Source organism: Trachurus japonicus, chromosome 3 (assembly GCF_045865225.1).
Source record: "Trachurus japonicus isolate A0001 chromosome 3, Traja_1.0".
Classification (NCBI taxonomy): domain Eukaryota; kingdom Metazoa; phylum Chordata; class Actinopteri; order Carangiformes; family Carangidae; genus Trachurus; species Trachurus japonicus.
Window position 1 is genome coordinate 31,889,898 of NC_140909.1, and position 25,134 is coordinate 31,915,031.

The following is a 25,134-nucleotide window of genomic DNA, read 5'->3' on the forward strand; positions in this document are numbered from 1 at the left end:
TATGTGTATGTGTTATGAGTTGTGTTAACGGATTTAAGGCACGATGTGGAGCCCCCGGTGTGAAGGGACCTTAGTTAGTTGAAGTTGAGTTATGTTCAGTTAGTCCACAGTGGAGAAATTTGCAGTGTCAAAGCAGCAAAAGTACAAAAGAACTGTGAAACATCAGTAACAAACACTACAGATGTTTTTTGATGAGGGATATTACTGCACAGCTGGTGTGTTAATTATTGCACCTGGTACAGTAATTTGTCAGGGTTTGGTGTGTGTGTTTGACCTAGTGCAGTGTTTGTTGTACAGTACAAGAACTGCAGCGTTTCTCCTTCACACACTGCGGGTGCAGCAGCCTGTCGCTGGAGGAGCTGCTCGCTGCTGTCAGAGCGTCCTGCACAGGGCGGGACATGTTCTCCAACAGGAGGATAATAGGTTAGCCATCCTTCTCCTGTCACCCCCTCCCTTCACTGGGTAGACAGGGCATCCCAGGACAGAGCTGGCCTTCTTAATCAGTCGGTCCAGTCTCCTCCTGTGAGCAGGAGAGAGGCTGCTGCTCCATAAACCAAAGCACCGACAGAGGCCGACGCCACGGGCAGATTTTCTTAATGTTTTCGTGTGATCACTGTTCAAAGGACCGTCAGATGCTTCAGCTTGATGTGTCATGGGAAATTTGTGGCTGAAGTACAGACTTGTTTCTTTCTTTCTGTGAGAAAAAAATAGAAGAAGCCCCAAATAGCATGATTAACAAATCAGACAGCTTTTATTTTGAAACGGCATGTGGGAAGTTTATGTAGGCTATTGGTGGAACGCGCATAATGCACACGTTTGTTTTTACGTGCCACGTCTGCGGCTCCATGGACCTGCTCCTACCACCAGTGTTGTGTCAGACCGGTTCTGCTCCGTTTGAAAGGCGAAGGAAGCTGTTGCCTTCGAGATGTGTGTAGAATGTGTATTAGAGAAACACTCATTTCAGGACCATTGACTTGTATCGTGCTGTGAATTTCAACCCCCTTAGGCTACATACATACTGTGAAGTCGTTGCCCCCTTCCTGATTTCTTTTTTTTTTTGCATATTTGTCACACTTGTTGTTTAAGGTCATGAAAAAACTTTTAATATTAGACAAAGATGACCAAGTAAATATAAAATGCAGTAAACGGTAGGCTAAATATAATCATAGAAGGCTGAAAACTGCAGGACATTTCTGTTCTGATAGTCAGCAGTGTAAAGCTCAAAGCATGCAGGAGCATCCTTTCATATCTAATGGGTCTGTAATAATAATAATAATGATAATAAAATGTATGTCTAATCTATGTCATTTTAGCAGTTAAGATGAGGAAATACAAATAAATGTTGAGTGGGTGTTTTTTTCTTTTTCAGGTCAGACTTGACTTTTCGTTTCTCTCCTCAGGATACACGTTGGCCACCAAGCTGAGGAGACACATCAAGTCGTCTCACGTGACGGAGAAGCCATACAGCTGCCACTGTGGGGCTTCGTACACTGTGAGACAAAGTCTGCTGAGGCACCAGGCTCAGCACCAGACAGACGCAGGAGCTCAGACAGAGGAGGAGGGAGGAGACGGGGAGGAGGCCAACAGCAGCAAGAAGGACGGCCCGCAGGAGTCCTGTCACTCCAAACCGATCAGAGGCAGACCCAAAAAGCCCCCGCTCCCTGCCGGGGCAGGAGAGAAGGAGGCTGGGGAGGGGAAGCGGAGAAGGGGAAGAGGGGAGGAGGAAAAGGAGGCGAAGGGTGGGACTTTGAGAGGAGGAGGTGACGTCCAACACGCCGTGGTCTATGTCCACACATCAGACGGCCTGTCCACGCCGAGCCGCGCCCCTCTGCTCCTCACCTCAGAACACTCGCTGCCTTCGGGGACGGGGCAGGAGCTGGTGGAGGTGGTGATATCAGAGGGCGCAGAGCAATGCATTGTGGTCCACGGGCAGCAGACTGTAGGAGAGCTGCTGATCTTACAGGAAGAGGGCGGTGGACTCTGCTCCGTGGCTCAGACTGTGGAGATAAACACCATGTAGCCTAAACAGATCAAATCATGCCACAGAGGATCAGTATCAGCTCAGTATGTTCAATACATCAGTGTGTTTTGGTTTCTTACACCTCATTCAACCTACCTCATCGTTTTTTCTCTTTTTCTTTACTATTTTTTGCATAACCCAGTTTCAACAACCTCTACAGATGTGAACAGATGTGAACTAAGCAGACATAATTAGCTGCAGCTTATACATGTGGTACAGGAGAGCATCTGTGATACGTCCCAGTGGAGAGCTTGAGACATAAAAGTCCTACCCTGTGTGTGTGTGTGTGTGTGTAAATGTGTGTGAGGTTGTTCAGCGATGGATTTCTTTTGTTGAGATTGTTGAACTCGGTGTACTCGTTGTTTGATGCAAAGCGACTGAGCTGACATTTACTGCTGATCCTTAAGATAAAACACAACACTTGCTCCTGCCATAGTCCATTGATGTTACACTGGAAATATCTCCACTTGACATTCAGAGCTCCACATTTAGTCAGTTCCCTGGAGTTTAAAGAAACTGAATAAAACAACAAAATACATCTAATAATATAACATATTGCACTGTGTGTGTTTCTCTTTATCCTTATTTGACGACCTTCTACTCCCATGCTGCTCTTTTCCCTTCACCAGCCGTGATAGAAAACAGTCAGGGCATACAGAGCAATGCAGCTTTCTGTGCGTGAGGCCGTGGTCAGCGTACGATTATGGAGCGATGCTAGAAGATGGCCTGGTCCAAACAGTCCCGTTGTCTTTTACGTCATGTCTGCAGTGTGTGCATTATTTGGGAAAGAGATGCACCATGGGAGGATGTCCACCAGCGGAGACTCGGCTTGCTAAACATGGAGGGGAACATCTGACTTTCTCTGATCGTATCTCGTAGACGACGGACATATTGGAACGACTTAGTCATGTATGTTACAGAGATCGAAGACAAACACTTTAGACACTGAAGGGCCACAGGATGATGGAAAGCCAGCATCTGTTACGACCCTCCATTTAATCAGCTTTCACAAGCTGCTGACCATCTGACGACCACGGGCGCAAGAGATACCTCAAGGAAAAATTGCTCTTATGCATTCAACTTTCAAGAGTGCTCTTCAGCGTATCCAGGCAGATTGCTTTCCCCGGCAACAGTTGAAGGGACGGATACCTCTTCATGCGATGGCGTAGATTCTCTGTTGAAACTTCCTTTTGTCTGAGCTCAGCTGTCTACAACTAAAGGAAACACTAGTTTGCCGCACCATGTGATTTGTTTAGGAGTTGGTAATTATATGTTTTATCCATAGACTCCCATGTTAAAATGTCCAACTTTAAAGCAGAAATAAACATGTTTACTGGCTGTTACAAAAACAGGTTTAGTCTCTACAGCTAATGTCCTCCTTCATGACGACTGTTTATAGAGCTTGACTGTTTACGCCTTGTTAAGGACTTAGACCCAGTGTAATTAGAGGTCTGGCCTTGAGTGACAGGTGTGTGAGTGTATGCCTTGAGCGCATACACAGTTAAAAACAAAAGCAGTATTTAAGTTTTACATATCATCAATATATTTGTGCTCCTGTCTGCTCCTCTGTGTACTGCTTAAACCATGACGCTGTCCTTGGTGCTGAAGCTACAGATGGGTTTCTAAAACATTGTTGTTGCACTGATCACTGTATAGCCTTGGGTTCCTGAGGCAGTAAAGTATTTGTTGTTTGAGTTTAAAGTTGATTTCTGCTTACTACTACTACTACTACTACTTCACTATAGTGTTTACTATTGGTCTTCAGAAGTGTATGAATGTTGTCACCAAGGCTACTGAGACTTTATAGAGTCTTTCCTTTCAGTCTGAATCCTTCAACATACACTGATGTTTTGGATAATAATGTGTTTCCAGCTGTGTGTCTGTCTTGTTCCCGGTTCGACACACAATGAAGCACAAACCCAGGCTCACAAAGATTAAAGTCTGGTGTGTAATAACTTGCTGTGACCTCACCTCCATGAAACACCAACTGTGAGAAAGGTATGGACTGTTTTATTTTGGTCTTGGTTGCAAGTTGTTAAAATATGCAGAATGATTCAAGATTTCATCTCCACACTGATTATCAATCATTAAAATTCAGTTCAGGTTAATTCATCAAGTTTATTTGTACTCAGTGGGTCATTCAAAAGCACAAAGAGCATGTTGAGACAAGTAAAAAAAACAAGAAGAAAACAACAGTGGCATCAGTGCAATATCCTCAGACAGTTAAAAGACAGTGCAATATAAATATATCTGAAAAGCAGACAAAGTTTATGTACAGTCAAAATGAGTTTGGAAATGAAAAATATGTCTACTGGGCCAGCAGCCTCAAAAAATATTATAGTGTATAAATAAATATCAAACAGCAGATGATTAATAGATGATTAAATATAGCAGCGATAAATATGACATTTAATCAGAAGTGGTGTACAGTAAAGGTGAGTGCTCATAAGGAAGAAGAGCTTTTTTACTGAAGTGATCGACTTCAGCCCAAACTGATCTGACATCAGCGAGGTGTTGAGGTTTTCTGAACCTTGTGATGAGCAGTAATGATGGAGTGAACTGGTCCCTCTTCACAGTGGAGACACTTCATTAAAGTCAACTGATTGATACAGTATTAATGACGAGTCTTTGGGTTAAATATTTATCTGCCAGTCAGCGTACTACACTGAGAACCTGTGGCATTTTGTCATTTGAGACCGAAATCAGTTATTGATGTCAGATTACTGACACATTGCATGTTCACAGCATAGTCTCTTTAAAAAGAAGAAGAAATGATTTTGATTAGATTGGTGGATTTGGACCTGAAGTCAGACTCAATATAAAGATATTTCACTGTGCTTCATGTCTGAATGGAAGTATATATTTTACAGCCATGTTGTGAGAGACAAGAAACTAGTGAAGAGAGCATGATACTCAATGAAGGTCCTAGGCTGCACACATAAAGGCAGAGTGGTAGTTCATGGTTAGTGCCAATATTTGTTTTCAGTATTTTCTGTTTTTTTTTTGTTTTTTTTACAGGGGTCACACAGCAAACGAAGCAGCTGTACAGATGTTAAGTACAATATCACATATGGTCAAGAGGTGGCGCCGTTGAGGTGTGTTGACATGGTTTAGGGGCATAGAAGAAGAATGTGTTATATCTGTTTACAAGCACGAGTAAAGGAAGCTGTGTGAAGTTTACACGAAGTCTCTGGAGTCTGCTTTCGCACATATAAACACTACCACAACAGCAGCCTCAGTGGGCCAAACTGTGAGCAATCTAATGTTGTTTATACCTTCAGTGTCTCACAGGACTCCCAGCCGCTTGCAGCTCCTGCCACTCGCTGTCGAGACTGTTTAATTTGTTGGGAGATGCTGTCCACACACGGTGCAACCTACGATCAATGGGTACAACCAGCAACTTTATGAATTGTGTGAAAAAGATCCCTTTGTGACAATAGAGAGGAAATTGAGACAATAACACGACAAACAGAGCAGGCAGGACACAGGCTGTTGTCCTAAACCTCCGCAGCAGCTCAGTAAAGCTTCAGAGTGATTTAGCAGCGCAGTGACTGAGGATTTCCCGCTGTAGTGCATCACCACGTGACTTTCCTCATGTGAGTCAAAACCTGCTTGACTTAAGCTGAACACCAACCTGCAGAGATGCAGTCGGAGGCCTGACACGAAACACACCTCGTCATTCTTGACTTGTATTGTTTATTGTTTATTGTATTCTTTGGATCCCCATTGAAGACTATTCATCAACTTGTAAACAGCTGTTGTGGCTGGCAGTTGTAACATGTTCACTCAAAGAGGATAAAGTTACTGTTATATTTCATATTTTAAAATCATTATTATTACTCAGTTTGTGTGACTAACCTGTCAATGCTCTCATTAAGCCTCTGCATCGATAAAAAAAGAAAGAAAATAGTTTCAGTCTGTCACAGAAACCCTTCGAGCCATACATTCATATAATTTATTTCCTCCGTTTCCCCAAGATAACAGGATCATTTTCTGGCAATCTGGAGAAAATGAAACTTGAGATAATAACATAATTACTTGGAGATCTGGAGATAACAAAAACAACAGTGTATAGGCTACCGGCTTTTCATTGAAGGAGACGTCATTCAGTGTAGCAATGCAGGAAAGTATTCATCATATTATCTTTCTGATCAAAGCCTGACGCAGACCAAACAAAGACAATATAGACAATATACACATTAATGTGCATTATAAGAAGACGTCAAAGAGGCTACAGCTATAGTGAGTCTGATGTCGTCAGTGACTACATAACTGACAAGATTCAGACTCTGGCCATCTCCATGGATACGAGATCAGCATATAGACAGACACCTACTGTGTGACAGTAATCTCTTATGTTATTATCTCTGGAAACCAAGTTTTCTCAAGATCTCAAGAAAATGATACAATTATCAAAAAGAGGAAATAAAATGAAGAAATGTACAGGTTAGGGCTTCTGTTGCATTAGATATATTTTATTTTTAAAGAGACATGAAATTAAATGATCTGGGCACATTAAAGCAGCAGTTAAGTGATCTGCTGGTTTTTGGCTAACTTCTTGTCAGCCGATGAAGTTAGCAGTCCCCGCCCTCGTCCCTACGTCACCACATTCACGCGCATCCCTTGGCTGCACACACAGAGAGGACCGCCCCTTTATGCTGTTCTCTCTCCTCATTGGATAAAGGTTGTAGGATACAAGGAAAGTTTTCTTCTCGGCTTACAGCAGAGCAGAGTGACTGACAGACCCGTGTTTCAGACCAAACACTCTATATAAGTGATTGCTGTCGGAAGATATAACTATTTAAGACTTATATAAACACAAATATTCCGCTTTCTTCTGCTTTAATCCTCTGTGTCTTTGCAGTTGTTTTGCAGCCATTTTGCATCTGACTGCTGTGAGTGACTTTTAAACTCTTCAGACACCTCAAGCTGAGGTTCAGGGAAATAATATCAGAGCAAACAATGAGACCAGTGGATATAAGGCCAGAGACTATAAGAGTGGAGGATGTTATAGCAGCCATGACCACTGAATTTACTTTGTCTTCCTTTAGTTAGTTATCACAGCAGCCACAGCAGTTCACTGTAGTCTGGGCTGCTATATTTATACACTTATTTATTCAAATTAATTTTCTTAAGATGACAAAAACTGATAAACTAATATACCAGAAATCTGAATTTGACAGACTGTGAATCAAAATCAGACTGAAATGTAACTCTAAAGCCGTAAATACTCTCAGAAGTTATAGCAAAGACAAATCCCAGACACATAAGTCCAGAGCCTCACTGACAGCTTTAGAGCTGACTGTTCTCAGCTCAGTCCTCTGGGTTGGAGACTCTGGAGACAAAGGCAATTCGGTGTTTTGTTTTCTCTTAGCACTGTGCTCAGTAATCTATTCTACCTCTTTTCATTGAACGTCGTAAACCTACAACATGACAAATCAAACACTGTAGATAACTCCTCCACAGCATGCCCTTTTTATTATTATTATTATTATTAATATTATTATTATTATGTCCCAGCTAACCTAAGGCACAGGTTTGTATTACAACCTTTCAGCACATCATCCAGTGTGTTGGTGCCACTGGGGAGCTGCCTGGTTTGACCACAGCCGCTGGCAGTGCCCACACACAGGCTAATGTTAGCAAAAGCAGGCTCCTGGCTAAACTAAAGCCTAAATCCCCAAAATAAGTAGAGTGTGTTCTCCGAAAGCCAAAGCTAAATATTTGTTAGATGGTAAGTGATAGCTCAGGTTATTTGACAAGGGAATGTGTGAGTTACTTCACCGTAGTCAGTATTTTACCTGCTGTAGATCCCGATCAATACCAGTTTCTAGAGAAGCGGCAGGAGCACCAGCAAGTGGTTCGCCGATGTGGAGGGGGACATCGGCAAAAACACGTTTTAGCCACTTAAGCCAAAAATATATTCTACTGAAAAACCCTTTAACAGTGTAAGTGTTACCATAGATGCCATTACCTCTATCTGCTCAACCACAAAATGTATCAGAATATGTTCTTAGATTTAAATTGGAATTGGACTTGCAACAGTTATCATTATCAAAACAAATAGCTATAATAATTATGTGATATTCTGCTTTCTCATTCTGGACTTTCCATCCACAGGACACGGCGGACGCACAGAAACCCAGAAGGGCAAGACCAGCACCCCCAAAGCTAATCCCCAGAGGAGCAGGACAGGTAGGCCCACCCACCATTTCTATAAGGATTTGGGTACACAGCCCCTGAGTACCCCACTCAGAAGTGTACACCTTATTCACTGTATTCCTGCACAGATACAGACATAAGAAGCATGTTTAACAAACAGTCAAAAGGATATATCTGACATGGAAGTAGTCATTCTTATTTATTAAGCCACAGAGATGTATACGACCTCGGATTGCAGAGTTTTTTTTAGCGTCTTTTGGCTCACTGTTTCGGGTTTTCTGATCTCTGATAAACCCACCCACCTCTTACTGCTCAGCACCGATCAGCACACAGAGAAAGTTGTCCACAAGCCGCTTAAGAAAGTGAAACTTCTGACTTCTAAAAGTCAGATATTTCCCTCAGGAGTTGTAGGAAAGTGAAACAGGGGAGATAATTTTTAATTAAGGTTGATCAGTTGGCCAGAATCGCTCTCCAGATGAATGCTTAGTCTTCTGATCTCTGTTTAAGTAGGCAATTGTTCTCCAACACATTCACCTTTTAATAAATCACAGTAGTGAGTCTGCCAGCAGCTGTATCATTTAACACATTCAGTTAAACACTGTAAGTGTGATAATATTATGTTTTTTTCTTGTCAATTACATTAGATTTTATGTACTTTATTCATCCCACAACAGGGAAATTTAGTTGTTACATCAGCCAAGTTAAGAAAGAAAGTAGAGAGGACAAAAAAAAAAAAAAAGCACAACACAACTCAACAGACAGAAAATATAGACACAATAATCAATAAAACAAATCAACCTTCAACCAGGCAATTGATAGGTAAAGTGACTATGGTGTAAAAATATTGCAACGTAAGTGACACTGATATAAATATAAGTATATAAATACTACTACTGCAGGTGTGCATGAAATAAGAATATTGTTATGTAAAGTGACCATTAATATAAAAATATTGCAAAGTAAGTGACAATGATATAAATATAGATATGAATATAAATATACTAATACAGCAGGTATGCATGAAATAAAAAAAATATAATGTAAGGTGACCATGATACAGTATACAAATTGCAAAGTGACAGTGATATAACCAGAACTGCAGGTATAAACTATATAGATAAAATATTTCAGTGTAAGTCACTATAATATAGAAATAAGCACACATGTCAAATGATGTGCTTCCAAATAACGCCAATGGAAAGTAGCTGAAGTCTGCTTGAACAATTACTGTATGTCACAAGATGATTCACACCAATTAGCATAATTGTGAAGTTATCATGTCAGCCTATTGCAGCCCTTTATCTGTTTGCTCCTCTCACTCTGACACATATAAAGTGTTTTCAAACACTTAAATTCCTAACCAGTGGCAGTCGGTGCCAGATGCTAATGTAATATATGTACATATTGAGTTCCTATATATGACATATGTGCATATAAAATAAAATATGTGTAAAATTTATTTGACACAAATTGGCATTGAAATAGCTCTACGTATATATTAACAATGATCGGTATAAATATGTATGTATGCTAATAGTTTAGACATATGGTATATAATACCAAAGCCTATCTATATATGACACTATGTTCCAGAAAGTTTAAAAGCGATATGAAAAACACCAACACAACACCTAAGCAAATAGTGAGTGAAAAAATAATTTAACAACACTGTAATACTGTAATGTTGGGAGCAGAGGAAGAACCTGCTGCAGGATACGACTCAAATCAATAGGCAGTGAAGTGAGCAGCAGCAGCTTATCTGACAGTTTGTGCTCATGGCCAGCCTCTCCAGCCAGTATCAATTCATGTCTAATATACAGAATAGAGCTGCAGGTCTGAGGAGCCATACAACTCCTGAGTTTGTTTTTCAAAGACACTTATTTGACAGTCCACCACAGTATTTGAGTATGGGGGAAAGAGAGACAGAGAGGTCAGAAGTCTTCCTGTGGATTTATTCCTGCTGCAACCCTGTGTTTCTTCACCTCAGCCCAGAACGCCGAAATCTTTGTTGTTTCCTCCTCTCATAATAATGATCAGAGAAGGTCTGTAACTCATGACTGCAGCTCACACATCTCCTTCACACACGTTCCTCCCCAGGAGAAAGGTTCAGCTGTGCCCCCTTGGACTTGGATGTATAGCTAATGTATAGTCTGAGAGAGATGTGTCCATTTATAAGCTCTTTGAGCATGCCACGCTTTGCCATTGGGTTAACGACCCTGCAGCAGACAGACTTAATAAGCCTCATTAAACAGTCAGGCAGCTTGAGGTGCTCCGTCTGTTCCCCCTCAAACGCCTCAACAGCAGACTGCACCTTACTAATTATAGATTTTTTAAAAGGTGAGGTACATGCACAGGCTGTATATGTATTTGTGCCACCTGTCTCATAGTTGCTAGGTAGCCATGTTTGTTGGCATTTAACATCACAGGTCTGCTCATGTTCCAACTTGCGTAGCTAAATATTTAGGTAACTTTGATAGCTGTGCGATGCCCCCCGACTGCACAATACAACACACTGTTCAATGGTGTGTAAAAGCATTAAACAATAAGCGCACGTACAGTATGTGTCCCAGCCAGGTTCATTGCTTTTTAGTGTCCCATGGAAGCACTTATGTTGTCATCTGTGTGTTTCTGGCTGGCCTGCACTCCCTGCTCATGAACCAGTCTGCCATCCAGTCCTCCCCTGTTCCTGTATAACCAGCCTGCCCACCAGAAGCTGCCTTCATCAGCTCTTGTCAACTGACTGACTCAATTTCCATGTTTTTCCTTAGTATTCCATGTTGTAAACTGTTTTTCTTGTCCGTACTCTGTAGCCTACATAACATGCATTGCACGTCTGTCCGTCCTGTGTGAGGGATCCCTCACCTGTTGCTCAGCCTGAGGTTTCTCCAATTTTTTTCCCTGTTAAGGTTTTTCTTGCTAGTTTTTCCTCAGTCGATGTGAGGGTCTAAGGGCAGAGGATGTTGTCATGATGCTGTGTAAAGCCCTTTGAGACAAGCTGTTTGTAAAAATGGGCTATACAGATAAAATTGCCTTGCTTTGCCTTCTGTTATTGGTTGTGTTTTGAGTGTAATCAGTGGGTGTTTCTGAATTTGTGCTCTCAGAGCCACCATAGGTTTCCTGCATGGAGATTCTGTGGGTCACTGTACATGGGACCTAGAACATCTGCCATGGATCAGTGTTCACGTACCATGGTGGGAGTGAAATGATATTTTAATTTGTCCCACTGCTCCAGGATTGTAGGCACGGCAGTCTCTATGGAAACGTGTGTCACAGTCTAGTACGGCTCTCTATGCTTCTGTAAAACAGAAAACCAATCATAGGTTTCTCTTACAGGGCAGGAGTTTTTTCAGGCAAGACCTTACACTCTCCTCTGTCACCACTGATCTGTGTATTGTCACCTGAGTATTGATCTAGCAGCCACTCCACCAACTCAAGAGGGGCCAGGTGAGTGGGCACCACATGTAGCTTGTCTTCACTAAAAGGAGGAGTTATGACTTCTAGCTTTTTTGTGACACTTCCATTGGTGCTTTCACCAAGCAGAAGGCTGTATTTACTGTCACCAATATCAGACCCCAGTTCCTGGCTTGGGGGACGAGATTCGAGTGTAAATCTTTGTGTATGGTGTGCTCACAGTCTCACTCATGGATTTATTATAATACATCCATGGTCTCACTTTACCCCGCAGCATTTGTCTCACTTTACCCCAACACCCCCATTTTAGAAAAAACAACCTCTCTTACGCCAGGAATACACTGGGAACGGCCGCGAAGCGATACGTAAGCGGGGCGGAGCGGAGTTTTTTAACTGCTACACCAGGCACGGACGCGACGCAACACGGCTTCACTGTTTGTTGTTGCAGCTTCAGCTTCACCTTGTCAAGCTGCAGTAAATGAGTGCACTTTATGCATCTCAACCATGATCTCAACACATTTTCACATCCCTCCTGTTAAAATGGATTGACAGTACCTTTTTCACAGGTAATTTGCTGACTATGTAGGGTTTGCAAGTGCAGACTATATTAAATGGTATCAATTAACTGTTTAACTACACGATCATGGATCCACAATGTAAAAAAAACAAACCCCATGATGTTGCACTGCTACTGGCTTTGCCTCTGGTACATGAGACATTTATTTTATCACTTTTAAACGTAATATATTCGTTTTATACACAGTTCTCTGTAGTTTTCTACCTGTTGGAGGGCCGCGTAGTACGCGACGAGGAAATAAAATAGACTCGGCGCGAAAAAGAATTGAAACACCGCGCGACGGCCGCTGGAGTGCGCGTCGCTCACATGGCCGGTGGAGGAGCTTCCATTGACTGAATGGGCGCGAGGTGCTGCGGGTGTCGCGCGACGTACGTTTCGCGTCGCGGCCGTTCCCAGTGTATTTCAGCCGTTAGAAATTCAGGCTAATTTTCAGCTAGCATCATCACATGGTTTTATATGTTGGTAGTTCATCATCATGTATCATATAAGTTTTTCTACCTGAATCAATTTGCTTTGGCACGACAGTTTATTAAGTTGACAGCAAGAAAATTTACTTTTACATGCAATAGTAATAACATTTTTGTGAAAAAAAACATGCTTTCCACAGCATCATGAGGTCCTCTCCTTCATTGACCTGATGAAGACCCAAGTGGTCGAAACCAAGGGGGCAGTTGTCGGTCTGAGTAGTGAAGCTCACTTCGGCGTTCAAAAAACTGCAATCCCCTCGGCTTCCTCTGGGGGCTGGTGTCAGAAAGCAGCATTCTCCATAGACCCCCATGTTAAAATCGCCGACTTTACATCCTCAATAAACATGATCAAAGCCTGGTGTCAGAACGTTTTTTGGTCTCAATCGATAGTTTCTACCCCCGCACACACTCTGATGGGGGTGAATTTTTTTTAACTCTGCAGTTTTACTATTTTTAGGTTAAAACTCTGGCCAATTAGGGCGCGGAAACGTTGAGTGACAGGTCCGGAGACTGCTGCTTCGAGGCCAGTGGGCGGGTTCTCAGCCGGCCAATCCAACATGGCGCTGTTCAGGCCGCCATATTTGAGTCACAAAAATTACTCCCCAAAACCAATGGGTGACGTTACAGATGCTACGTCCATTCTTTTTACAGTCTATGGTCGAAACGTTGTCCTAATAAATTTTTTGGGAGCTCAATTATAGCAGTGTGCGGACATTGTTTGTTTTTTCCCTCTTGTTGTTTTTTGTCCTGCACCTGCCCACTGCCTTGGATGTGCGTGCACTGTCCTTCCTTGTTCTCTCCTTCATGACCATGGGGAAATGGAAGGGGCTTGAAAACATAATGGTCACATGACCGTAAATGTGTTCCGTTTTCTAGATACAGGGGGTGTCTCACATTACCCGGTGTCTCACATTACCCCACTCTTCCCTAGCAAAATTATACTTCTGGCAGCATGCCTTGCAGGTGTTGGATGGAGTGGTGTAAAACGGACCACCGCTGGACTCTGGAGCCGTGGAAACATGTTCTGCAGGGCGATTAATCACGTTTGTCCATCTGGTGTTCTGATGGGCGAGTCCGAGTTCGGTGAATGTTACTTTTTTCATATAAACAAATATGTTTGTAGTTCAGCAGAGCAGTTATGTATTTTGAAAATATAGGCTACAATTAAAAAACAATATCTGAAAAAATATATGTAATTGGGGGGAATTTACTGTAGAGGTGTGTAAAAATACTTAATGTAAGCAAGCAACTTTGTTGTTTAGAAGTGAGCTGAGCAACAAAGTGGGCAGTTGAAGCCCTCGCAGCACTTGGTGCAGCATTTTCATTCTGGTGAGCATCTTCCCTCTTGGAAAAAAATGTGGTTCTGTCATCCAAGTGGTTGAGTGGTAGTGTTGTAAAAACAACATGGTCCTGAAACTGCAGCCTCCCAGTCTGCAGAAACACGCTATACTCACTCAATTCAATTTTCTGCCAATTCACAACACAAGTTAAATCAAGGCACTTAAAAAGAGAAGGTGTAAACCCTCTCTTCATCACAGTATTTGCAGAGACCCGCAGATCCCGCCAAGACCAAACACACATGGCAACATTGGTGAGGAAAAAAGAGGCAGAAACCTTGAACAGAACCAGACTCAGTCCACCTTGACTGGTTTGGTTGGAGTGAAAGAGAAAGAGATGCAAAAGGGTAAATAGAGGTGACAAAAACTAACAACACAAATTATCTTTAGAGTAATAAATAAAGTTTAGCGGCAGCATTTTGCTCTCTAACTATTCATTGCATTTCTGATGTGGATCATTCAGCAGCTCAAGAGCCAGATATTTTCCTCAGGAGCTGGAGGAGACCAAACACAGAGCTAAAAAAAAACAAAAATGGAAACACTGGACCTAGATTCATCAACGAGAAGCATCATGTAACTCTCTGACTGCCTCATTGAGCGCCTAGTATTACTCCAAGAATCCAACATACTGTGTGTTTCCATGTAATATGTAGCATAATGACTGTTTGTCTTCTGTGCGAGTGAGACAGACCGAGATGATGCCCTAATCACAGCACTCAGGCTTGTTTGTTTGTTTGAATAGGTTTCTAGGAACACTAATTTCATTCAGCCCCTGCCTGTGACCTTAATCCTGTTAGCGAGTCCTTCTTCATTATCACCTCACAAACCTTAACACAATTGTTGGTGACCCCAGAGTTAAGCTGCATCATAAAGCGCTGAATGCTCTTTATGGGTTGTGTAAACAGCTCCAAGGAGACGTGATGCTGATGTTTATCCCTCCTGACAGTGACAGCGTCGCTACAGAGGGAATTGGTGGACTTTTATATCCACCGTCCCTCGATCTGTTGTTAGGTGAGCCCACAGGCTGCAGCAGCATGGGATTATGTACCAACCTGGGTTTTGTGTCATGCCAGGTTTTGTGATGTCTGACTTATACTACGACGTGTATCTGAAAAGGCATGGGAGAGTCACGGCGTGCGCTCACTGCTGTGGGCTGCATGCAGATTGAGGGAGGAGGAACGTAACGTAAGCAGAGTGCAGGCGGGCTGAGGTGGATCTGCCCACATGTCATCGCTCAGCGCCAGGTGGCTAAATTAAGAGCATCAGAGGGCGATAAAATAAAAGGTTTCTCTCACTCTCTGCTCTCGTCTCTCAGTAAATGACTATTGATTGACGACCACTCCGACGCAGCGGTGGACAGAAACCTGTGGAGCAAACTACTCTGTGAAAGGAATAGATTTATCCTTCTTCCAGATCTCTCCTCCTACCCCATCTTCAGTTCCTTTTGATTCCTTTACTTTTTTTTAGGTCCCGTCTCCTCCTTTGTTACATCCTTGTCTCCTCCCTTCATGTTTCCTTGCTGTTCTTTTTTCTTCTCCTCCCCTCTTCCAGTCTCCCTTTCTACCCCTCTCCTTTCCTCTCATTACCTCCTCCCCTCTTTTTGTCCTTCTCTCTACTCCTCGCAAGTCCTATTTCTTTTCTTATCCTTTGATCTCCCCTAGCCCAGTTTCTAGCCCTGTCTTCTCTCCTCTTCATTCCTCTTTTTTCAACTGTCTTTCATCTCTTGCTCTCAGCCTCTCCTTCCTCATCCTCACCCCTGTCGCATTCTTCTCCCTTTATCCACTTTTGCTCCTTTCTTCTTTTTCTTTTCCCCTCTCTTCCTCCTCTTTTGTGTTCCTCTATCTTTCTTTTCCATCCGTTCTTTTCTCCCCTCTCCTCCACCTCAACTGCCGTTCCTTTCCTTTATTCCTGTATCCCCTCTTCACTCCTTTCTATTTTCTTTACTGTCTTGCCTTCTCCATCTCTTCATCTCTTATCCTTTTCATTCCTGTATCTCTCTCTCTCTCCCTCCCACACTCCTTTCTAATATCCACTCATTCATCTACCTCTCCTCTCTTTCTCCCTCTTCCCCTAATTCCCCGGCTTTTTCTATGTGCTCTCATATCCCACTTGTCTTCTCCTTTAAACATCTCTCCCTCTCTCTGTTCATCTCTCTTCTCTATTAGTGTCTCTCTCTCTCTCTCTCTATCTGCCTCTCTCTCTCTCTCTCTCTCCTCCGCCTCCTCCTCCTCTTCCAGCAGTAGAGAATCAGCAGCGGCAGCAGCAGCAGTGTCACTCAGCACGGCAGCGACTCGCATGAAAGTGAGGACCTCTGTTTTTCTTTTTCTTGCCGCTTTAATTTTTCTTCTTTTTTCAACAACACCTTGTCTTCCTCCTCTTCTTCTCATTTTCATTCTTCTAATCTGCTCCTCGAATTCAGTCTTTTCAGTCATTTCTTTTCTACTTTTTAATCCTTTTTTCTGCCATATTAATCTTTTTCGGGTTGCATCAGTATGAGGGCATCATGCATTCAAAACAGGGTTTATTTCCTTCCTCCAAGTACGGCATGTAGCCACATGCTTTTCTATTATTGTAATTATTATTGTTCTCATTCATAGTAAACAGGTCAGTCCTGTGGTGTTAACACAGTTTGCCAGTCTCTAGTCTTGGTCAGATGTGCTTATGAATGGATATTTTAACAGGTACGACTTTATTTTAAATCATGCAAATCCTTCTTCATCCTGCAGAATGTGTTGCCGCAGATGAAGCAGTATGTTTTGGGGGGATAATATGAAATATTGACCATAGCTGGAGGGCAGTGAGAATTGAAGCTGTGCATGTGTAATTTGTATTTTGAGAGGGAGATAATGTGTATGTTGTCAGTGATGAGGATGATATTGGATGTATTTTCCCTTTGGACTCACAGAGACAGCTTTTAATATTTCTTCTTGGCAGATTCCACCACTATCCACACACTGTTTTCTTCTCTCCCCTCATTCCCTTTGTCAGATTTGTACTTGGCTAGCATAGAACCAGTCCACAGTGAATGCACTGGAGGTTAGAAAAAAAATCAAAACAAGACCAATCATGACGTCATGAGTCATTTAACCGGGATGGACTTTTCAGCTGTATTCACTCTGGCCACGATGCCGGCCTCTTTGCCCACAAACTCCTCTCTGGAAAATGTCAGTCAGACCTCCTCCTCTTCGTCGAGGTCTCCTCCTGTACCTCCTCACTCGCAGGTGGCGTCAGTGTTAATCGTGCTGGTGGTCACAGTGATCATCCTGGGGACGGTGGTGGGCAACGTGTTGGTGGTGGTAGCAGTGTTCACCAGCCGAGCCCTGAGGGCGCCTCAGAACCTCTTCCTGGTGTCTCTGGCGTCAGCAGACATCCTGGTGGCCACGCTGGTCATCCCCTTCTCCCTGGCTAATGAGGTGAGGAACCTGTTTGTTTATGCTCTACTCTGTTTTCAGCTGGAATTCACATTTGACCTAGTACCTGGATGCTTGGATCTCTGTTTTAAGGGAAAACACATGTTACTCATTTTTCGAAACAGAAATTACATTCTCAAAACAACATGGACAAACCTCCAAACCAGTTGGCAATTGTTCACAACAGAATTGTATTTCTCATTCATTTCATCAAATTGCAAATGTCTTCGTACATCTTTGCAAATGATTAAGTACAGGTAGCCTGCAGTTAGCACAATATCCAAGAGAATAGATCTTGTTGATCTAAACTGATTGTTGATTCTCAGTCTAATGGTTGTTGTCTCCAAAACATGTCAGCCTCATTTCATTCTATAAGTCATCACATGCACAATAGTCTGTTCAATTGTCAAAATTAGTCAAGAAGATAATACCATGAATACCATATATTTATTTACAGCATTGTAGGCTAATTATAATTTTCCTTTTTGTTTATGTGTTTATATTACAGTATATTACTGTATACAGTATATATTTTCTGATGAATGGAAGTTATTTTACATGTGAATAAAAATGGCTACCTTTCCTTGACAGTATGAGTGCAATGTGTGATGTCAAACCTTATAGGCTACTCTTACCCTAAAATCCTGGGTTTCTTTTTTTATTTCAGTTTTTCAGTTTTATACACAATAGTATTCTGTTAGCTAGACAAAAAAAAAAAAAAAAAAACTTGTCCAGTAACTATTGTCAATGAAGCACTGGGCTCAGACTGACAAGTGGACATGAGGAGTATTTCAATGCTCCTCTGCCAGAGTGACAAAACATCTAAACATTTTTTAGTGACAATGCATTTTGGGGGCACTGACTATTTGTATGAGAAGGAAATTTAGTTTTGACACATGGGTGAACTGTTTTGAGAGAGAGAAGCAAGTTTAGAGTTTTGAGAATGTAATTTCGGTTTAGAGAAATGAGCCAAACCAATGGAGAAAAATTGTAATAGAGGTGCAAATGCAGACGGGATGCATTACAATCAGTTTGCCCAGACCACATCTGGAGGTGGAGGCTGGAGGCTCTCTGTCTGCAGAGCCCTGACATCTGAGGGTGTTCTTGGACATCCTGAAATTTTATTTTGATATTTTAATGGCAATCCATTAAAATAAGTGAGTAGGCTTCATCCTCCACAAGCTATAAATGTTTGAACAAAATGCCATGGCCCTCCTTGTTGAAATATTGTCTGAACCACAGGTGTTTACTGACTAATAGCCTACTGTAAAATCCACCTGACAAGCTTAGTCAATAAACTCTGCTTCCCCCGACAGATTTCACTTTCCTCAGCCTTCAACGTGCAGTGTTTGCAGACAGCTCTGCCCAGCTCCACCTGGCTAATTAGCTTGAGACACAATGCAAGTAGATTCAAGATAGTGCAGTGTTTATTACTGTAATATCAAGTCCAGGAACATAACCCATGATCTGATCAGATCACACTATCTGAATAATCAATCCACATACACACATACACGTTAAAATAAGTTGGAGAAGCATAGGCCTCTGCTGTCAGAGAAATCTCAAACATTTTGGTGAACCTTCAGTGAAAGTTTTTGTAAGTTTTGCTGTTGTTGCATAGACCAATATTAGCTTTTACAGCTGTTTGTTTAAAGGGGACACATTATGAAAATATCACTTTTTAAGGCTTGTTAACGTATATTTGGGTGTTTGTCTTGCCTTCCGGCCCCCAAAATGTGAGAATTGACAAAGAAAATCTGTAATTTTCAGGCTCCCAAGATTGAAATCCATGTGGCTTTACGAGCTGTTCCCTCAGTTGTCATTCAATGATTAGTTTTTGAATTTGCATAATACCACCCCTACCTGGTACCGGTAGAAGGGGCGTGGTGGGGTGATTTATATATCCTGTTTGCAACTTTGAATAGTCCAACTCTCATTTCACTGCTCTTTGACTGAATATTGTACATTGGTATGTGAGATATACAATTTTAAATGTTACAGTATTTGGCAGCATAACTAAACCCAACAACAAATATTGTGGTATTTCAGCTACAGTGTCTTGAATCTGTGTTAAATTCTTGGTATCGAATTCTCTGAGTGACCAAAAGACAGTTTGGTATATTGCAATTACTTTGTGACATTGATATGTTATTATTTTTTGCTGTGTGTCAATCCCAGAATGAGTTTGGATGTGTTATCTAGTGGTGAGAACTCTATTGCATGAGATTTTTGCTGTGAAGTGTGTTTTTAGAATATTAAATGAACACTTACCCAGCTCATCTAACAGACTATGAATAACATCAGACAGTTTATCTCCCAGAGGCTGGTGAAGTTGATGTTTAGCTGGAGTTTCCTCTCTTATTTTGTTTGTCACTGCTTTTCATCAGACGTTAAAATGTCAAAAACTTCTGGAAATTAACCACTTTTCGTGCTTGTTATTTCCTCTCCTCTGCTTTAGGTGGGCAGCAGGTACTTTGGGTTTATCTAACTGTCTCTTCCTCTCTGCAGGAAACTGTCTTATTCACATCACAGTCTGCTACTTTGAGTCCTTAAATTTGTTTTCCCTGTTTTCCACCTGATGTACTATATTAGACTAAAAACTATAATCCCACCTTGATGAGGGCAAATTGATTGTTCTGACCAACTTAGAGCAGAGAAAACAAATTCCTACTTGCCCCCAGGTTCACTTACTGCAGTGACTTTCAGAGCTGCTTCCATGCACTGCTGACCATTGCTGCACCTCGATCAAACTTCACCACATGATCAGTCAAACTAGTAGCTGCTACTAGTAATGATTGTCACATTATTTATTATTTATGGACGTAGGGATAGCAGGGTTTCACCTCAATGTCAGACTCATTCATTTGCTTGGAAAACAATTAACGCCAGTTCCGTGAACCGGAGTCAGTCTTCAGATTGCTATTGCCAAATATTGACGGCATTAGTAACAGAGTCAGAGTTAGACCACCAGAGTTCAGTTTATATCACAGTTCCTCAATAACCACATTACTGTAGAATAACCCTTATCAAAAAATGGGAATTTGGAAGAATAGGAAGCTGAAACCGTGGATGTTTTATAGATCATGTGGATTATTATGGCTGCTGAACAGCCATCCAATTAGTAAAGTCGATGAATTTCTTTCCTGGCAACCCACAATTGATCTGGAGTTTTTGGAGCCAAACCTAGATAGATAGATATATGGATAGATAGATGGATGGATGGATGGATGGATGGATGGATGGATGGATGGATGGATGGATGGATGGATGGATGGATGGATGGATGGATGGATAGATAGATAGATAGATAGATAGATAGATAGATAGATAGATAGATAGATAGATAGATAGATAGATAGATAGATAGATAGATAGATAGATAGATAGATAGATAGATAGATAGATAGATAGATAGATAGATAGATAGATAGATAGATAGATAGATAGATAGATAGATAGATAGATAGATAGATAGATAGACTTTTAGCAGATTCTCACCTCACCACTTCCCATCCACTAACTGAAAGTGAACTTCCACAGTGGAGCTAATGCTGCTTAATGTGAGTGTCTTGTAGCCAAGCAACTGCGCTGCAGCACAGAAAGTGCAATATTGGACTTTTCTGGACATTACTTCTGTAAACTGATTCAATTTTCACTCCAGGCTGAAGCTGTGAAGGAATTTGATGACTTTTTTTTTTTTTTTTTTTACAGTTTCTTGCAGCTGTGAGTAGGGATGTATACCAGGGACTGGTATGTTTTGGTGGCAGTAGTGCCAGCCTATCAGTCTGCCCTCTGACACAAAGCTAAACGGAAGAAGGAAAAGGTGAACACTGGAAAAGAGGGAGGAAATGAGTGGAAGTGGACTAGAAGTGGCAGTTAAAGTGACCGTGAACATGTGGAGTCGTTCAGGAGACCAGAGTCAGTTCGCCTGTGTCGGGTTGTCACATGCTTGAAGCCTCGCACCGGACACCCAGTACTTTCATTAGTGTGGGAGGTGGAGGGTGGAGTGTCCAGTAGAGCAGCAGGTCAGTGAAGGAGACAGAGGAGGCTCCAGCAGCATCATGTCTGTTGTTAGACACAGACACACACGCACACACAGGGCACAGCAGGAGAAGTCACGTGAAAACCTGCAGATCACCTGAGCTGACGTGCGAGTCAGAGCAACCAGAGATCCTATTCCCTCTCACTGCAGGAAGCCTAGTCCTAACCTAATCATGAGCCTAAACTATTTTTAACCTTGGCAAAGTGTGAAGTATTTTAATAACTGTATGTTTCTTTCTGATATGAAATAGGCCTATGTCCTGAGTGTTTGTGATGTGTGAGAGGGTGTATATGCATAACTATGTGTACGGATGTTTAGAACGCTATGTAAATTGATAATTCTTACCTTTCTGTTGTTTTTACTTACCTGACCAGGGACTACGGATGGAAAGTAGCTAGTAAGCTAAATCCGGTACAAGGCATCTCTTCTCATCTCGAGACTAATGTTATTTTGTACATTGTCCCTGATACAAATAAACTTATTAAACTTAAACCTGAACTAATACATAGCTTCTGTTCTGTTGAAGCTGCATTACATGGACTGTGTTGCCTTTAAGGCTGTATGGATGGTGTGCTGCCTGCTAATTTGTTTGACATACCTCACAGCACATGTTAACTGTTGACTTGCTAAGGGTTTAAAAGGCAGGTTTTGAGTTCACTTCCTTGCTGTCAGTTTTTTGATGATGTTGCTGGTGTTACCTCCCTTGTGGTAATAAAAACATTTTAACATCTTGTAACATCTTTATTTTTTACACTAAATGACAAGGTTGTGACAAGAGCGCTGAGGTGAAACCACAGGGGCAAAGTAACTCTAAGTTTTCATATATAAACTTAAAGGTACAGTATGTAAGAAATCTAAAGCAACTGGCCGTAAAATCCTCCTAATATGTCACAGAGACTCAGGAATAATGTTCATATAACATGATGAACTCACCAACAACAACAGTACAGCCAGAGTATTCGCATTGAAAATCTTTTTTTGCAGACTGCAAATCATGTTTATGTTTTGAATTTACATGTTTACATGTTGCGCCACCTAGCCCTCTCTCCTAGTCACGCAGCGTCAGTGGCGTTTCAGCCTCATTCTGCTTCCACTGAGCAGCAGCTCCAATGTGAAAAAAAATACCACAATTTCATCCCGGATTTACTCAAAAATAGAATTTTGCACAAAGTTTGGGCAAGTACATCGTCTGATAGATGAGTTACACTAATGTTAGGACCCACAGTGGGCTCAAATTCAATTTTCTTTTCTGTACAGCTTTAACCCAGTCGCAGCCGATGTGGCAGCAATGACATATTAACTGAATTTCAATGTTGAAGTGAAATAATCCTTTAGGTGCAGCACTGAAGGCCCCCCAGACTGACTAGAGCTGCATGGAATAAAACATGAAATAAATTCATTTTCCTTTTGTGTCTTCCGTCTACAGGTTGTTACTGCTGCTTGAATCAGTCATTAACGTTTCTCACTTGGTTTCTCCCCACTAAGGTCATGGGCTACTGGTACTTTGGGTCCACCTGGTGCTCCTTCTACCTGGCTCTGGATGTCCTCTTTTGCACATCCTCCATTGTCCATCTCTGCGCCATCAGCCTCGACCGCTACTGGTCGGTCACTAAAGCCGTCAGCTACAACCGCAAACGGACGCCCAAACGGATTAAAGCGATGATCAGCATTGTGTGGCTCATATCTATTGTCATCTCGTCCCCTCCGCTCCTCATGGCTCAGATAGAGGAGGACTTTGAGAGGGATGATGAGAACGACAAACAGAGGCAGGAGTGTCTCCTCAACAACCAGACGTGGTACATCCTCTCCTCCTGCCTCGTGTCCTTCTTCGCCCCGGGAGTCATCATGATACTCGTTTACTGTAAGATCTACCGTGTTGCCAAGCAGCGGGCCTCCACCGTGTTCGTGGCTAAGAATGTGATGGAGCGGCAGCCGTCACAGTCGGAGACCTGCTTTGTGGGCACTGCCAGGACATGCCAAAGAGAGGGAGCCGGCTGCAGCAAATCCCGGTATGAGCTGGACAGCCCACTTCCTGCCAACCGACACAGCTCCTCCAACATAGACAGCAACAGCAGCAGGAGAGGAGAGCTGGATGATATCGACTTGGAGGAGAAGAGCTGTGAAGCGGACATGAAAACATCTTCCTCATTTCCCTCTTCTCTCCGCTTCCCCAGGAGAACCGGTGGGAGGGCGAAGACAGAGGAGGCGAAGGATGCTGAGGGAACGATGAGCAGGCTAAAGCCTCCTCCGCCTCCCTCTTGTGCCTCCATATCATGGGCATCGTCCGACCACCTCTCCCACCACTGCCTCCTGCCGTCCCCCGTGCCGCTCCGCAGCCGGCAGATGTCCCTGTCCAAAAACAAAGTGGCTCAAATGAGGGAGAAGCGCTTCACGTTTGTTCTGGCGGTGGTGATGGGGGTTTTTGTCCTCTGCTGGTTCCCATTCTTCTTCACATACAGTCTCCAAGCTCTCTGCAGAGAGAGCTGCTCGATACCCGACTCACTCTTCAATCTGTTCTTCTGGATCGGATACTGCAACAGCTGCCTGAACCCCATCATATACACTGTTTTTAACCGAGACTTCAGGAGGGCCTTCAAGAAGATTATATTCCAGACTCACAAACGAACATAATATGTGAATGTATGTGTTTGTGTGTGTTCCTCCTGCTCACACACAGACACACACTCAAATGTGTGCACACAGTTTTAATCCTGTTTTCCACTGTGCTGTCGTTCTGACATTAAAGGGCTTGTCATACAGCCGGAGTATTGATTTATTATTCAACCCCTCACTAATTTATTAAATAATCACTTTCTTCTCTAGTGCGAACAAACCAGAGGAAGATCATTGTGACACACTGATGTAGAGGGGGCAGGTGTTTCATACTCGGCTTCCTTGAAGCAATAACTGTTCAACATTAGGCTACAACTTGAACTTGAATGCTTATTAGAGGAAAATGGCCACGGGGCAGTGAACTGTGTCCCTACGGAGCTCCAAGATGTTTGTGCACTGTAACAAGTGTCTTTCCACACAAATATTGACCAAAAACAGCTCCACAGGGAACTCTGAAAAATATACATTGAGTTTTAAAAGGATGTCTGTCCCTCAGGGTAATTAGACACCAGCAGCAGCACCTACTGTAAGAGTTTAAACTTTAACTTCAAGTAAAGGAAAAAAGAAGAGTGAGCTGAACCAAAGTTACCGTTTTTTTCATGCAGCAGCACTGCTCTGTTGACACTGCACAGCTCGGGGGCAAAGGCATTAAAAATTCATGTGCAGCTAGCAGATGGGCCGAGCCGCTGTAAACAGAGAGCGAGAGGACAAAAGAGGAAGAAAGGGAGAGGGAAGGAAGGAGCGAGCCCAGATACACCAGAGCCTCTGAATAAATATAATCAACCTCAGGCTCATACAACTATGGATAATTATCCTCTGAAGCTGGGGATGAAATAACTGCCAGTGCTGTGGGCTGTATGACTCAAAGCTCATGTCTCTACTGGAAAGGTATTAAAAAAAAAACAACAGGGCTGAGTGTTGAACCCTGACCTGACCTGGGGATAGCTGAGCACATCATCAGCCCCTTCATGCAGACTGCAGAGCTGTTTCATGTGTGACAAAAGCTTGTCAGCTGATTTGAACTGGGGAACTGATAAAGTGGAGACGTCAGGCGTGATGGTTTTATCTGTTGAAACTCAAGACAGATGCAAGAGT

At 42.4% G+C, this 25,134-nt stretch overlaps 2 protein-coding genes across 2 annotated transcripts in view; both read left to right on the forward strand.

The window, feature by feature from the left end:
• Positions 1–2,045, forward strand: part of znf408 (zinc finger protein 408) — a 24,375-nt gene extending 22,330 nt beyond the window's left edge. The window contains exon 9 of the mRNA XM_085770411.1: positions 1,401–2,045. Coding sequence (XP_085626537.1) covers positions 1,401–2,020 — 620 coding nt within the window. The 3' untranslated portion in view covers positions 2,021–2,045. The remainder of the gene's footprint in view (positions 1–1,400) is intronic.
• Positions 2,046–17,045: 15,000 nt separating this feature from the next.
• Positions 17,046–24,185, forward strand: LOC146990200 (alpha-2Db adrenergic receptor-like). The gene is made up of 2 exons (XM_085770426.1): positions 17,046–17,387; positions 22,912–24,185. The coding sequence occupies exons 1-2, from the start codon at positions 17,049–17,051 to the stop codon at positions 24,055–24,057; spliced, it is 1,485 nt and encodes a 494-aa protein (XP_085626552.1). The 5' UTR covers positions 17,046–17,048; the 3' UTR covers positions 24,058–24,185.
• Positions 24,186–25,134: the final 949 nt, after the last annotated feature.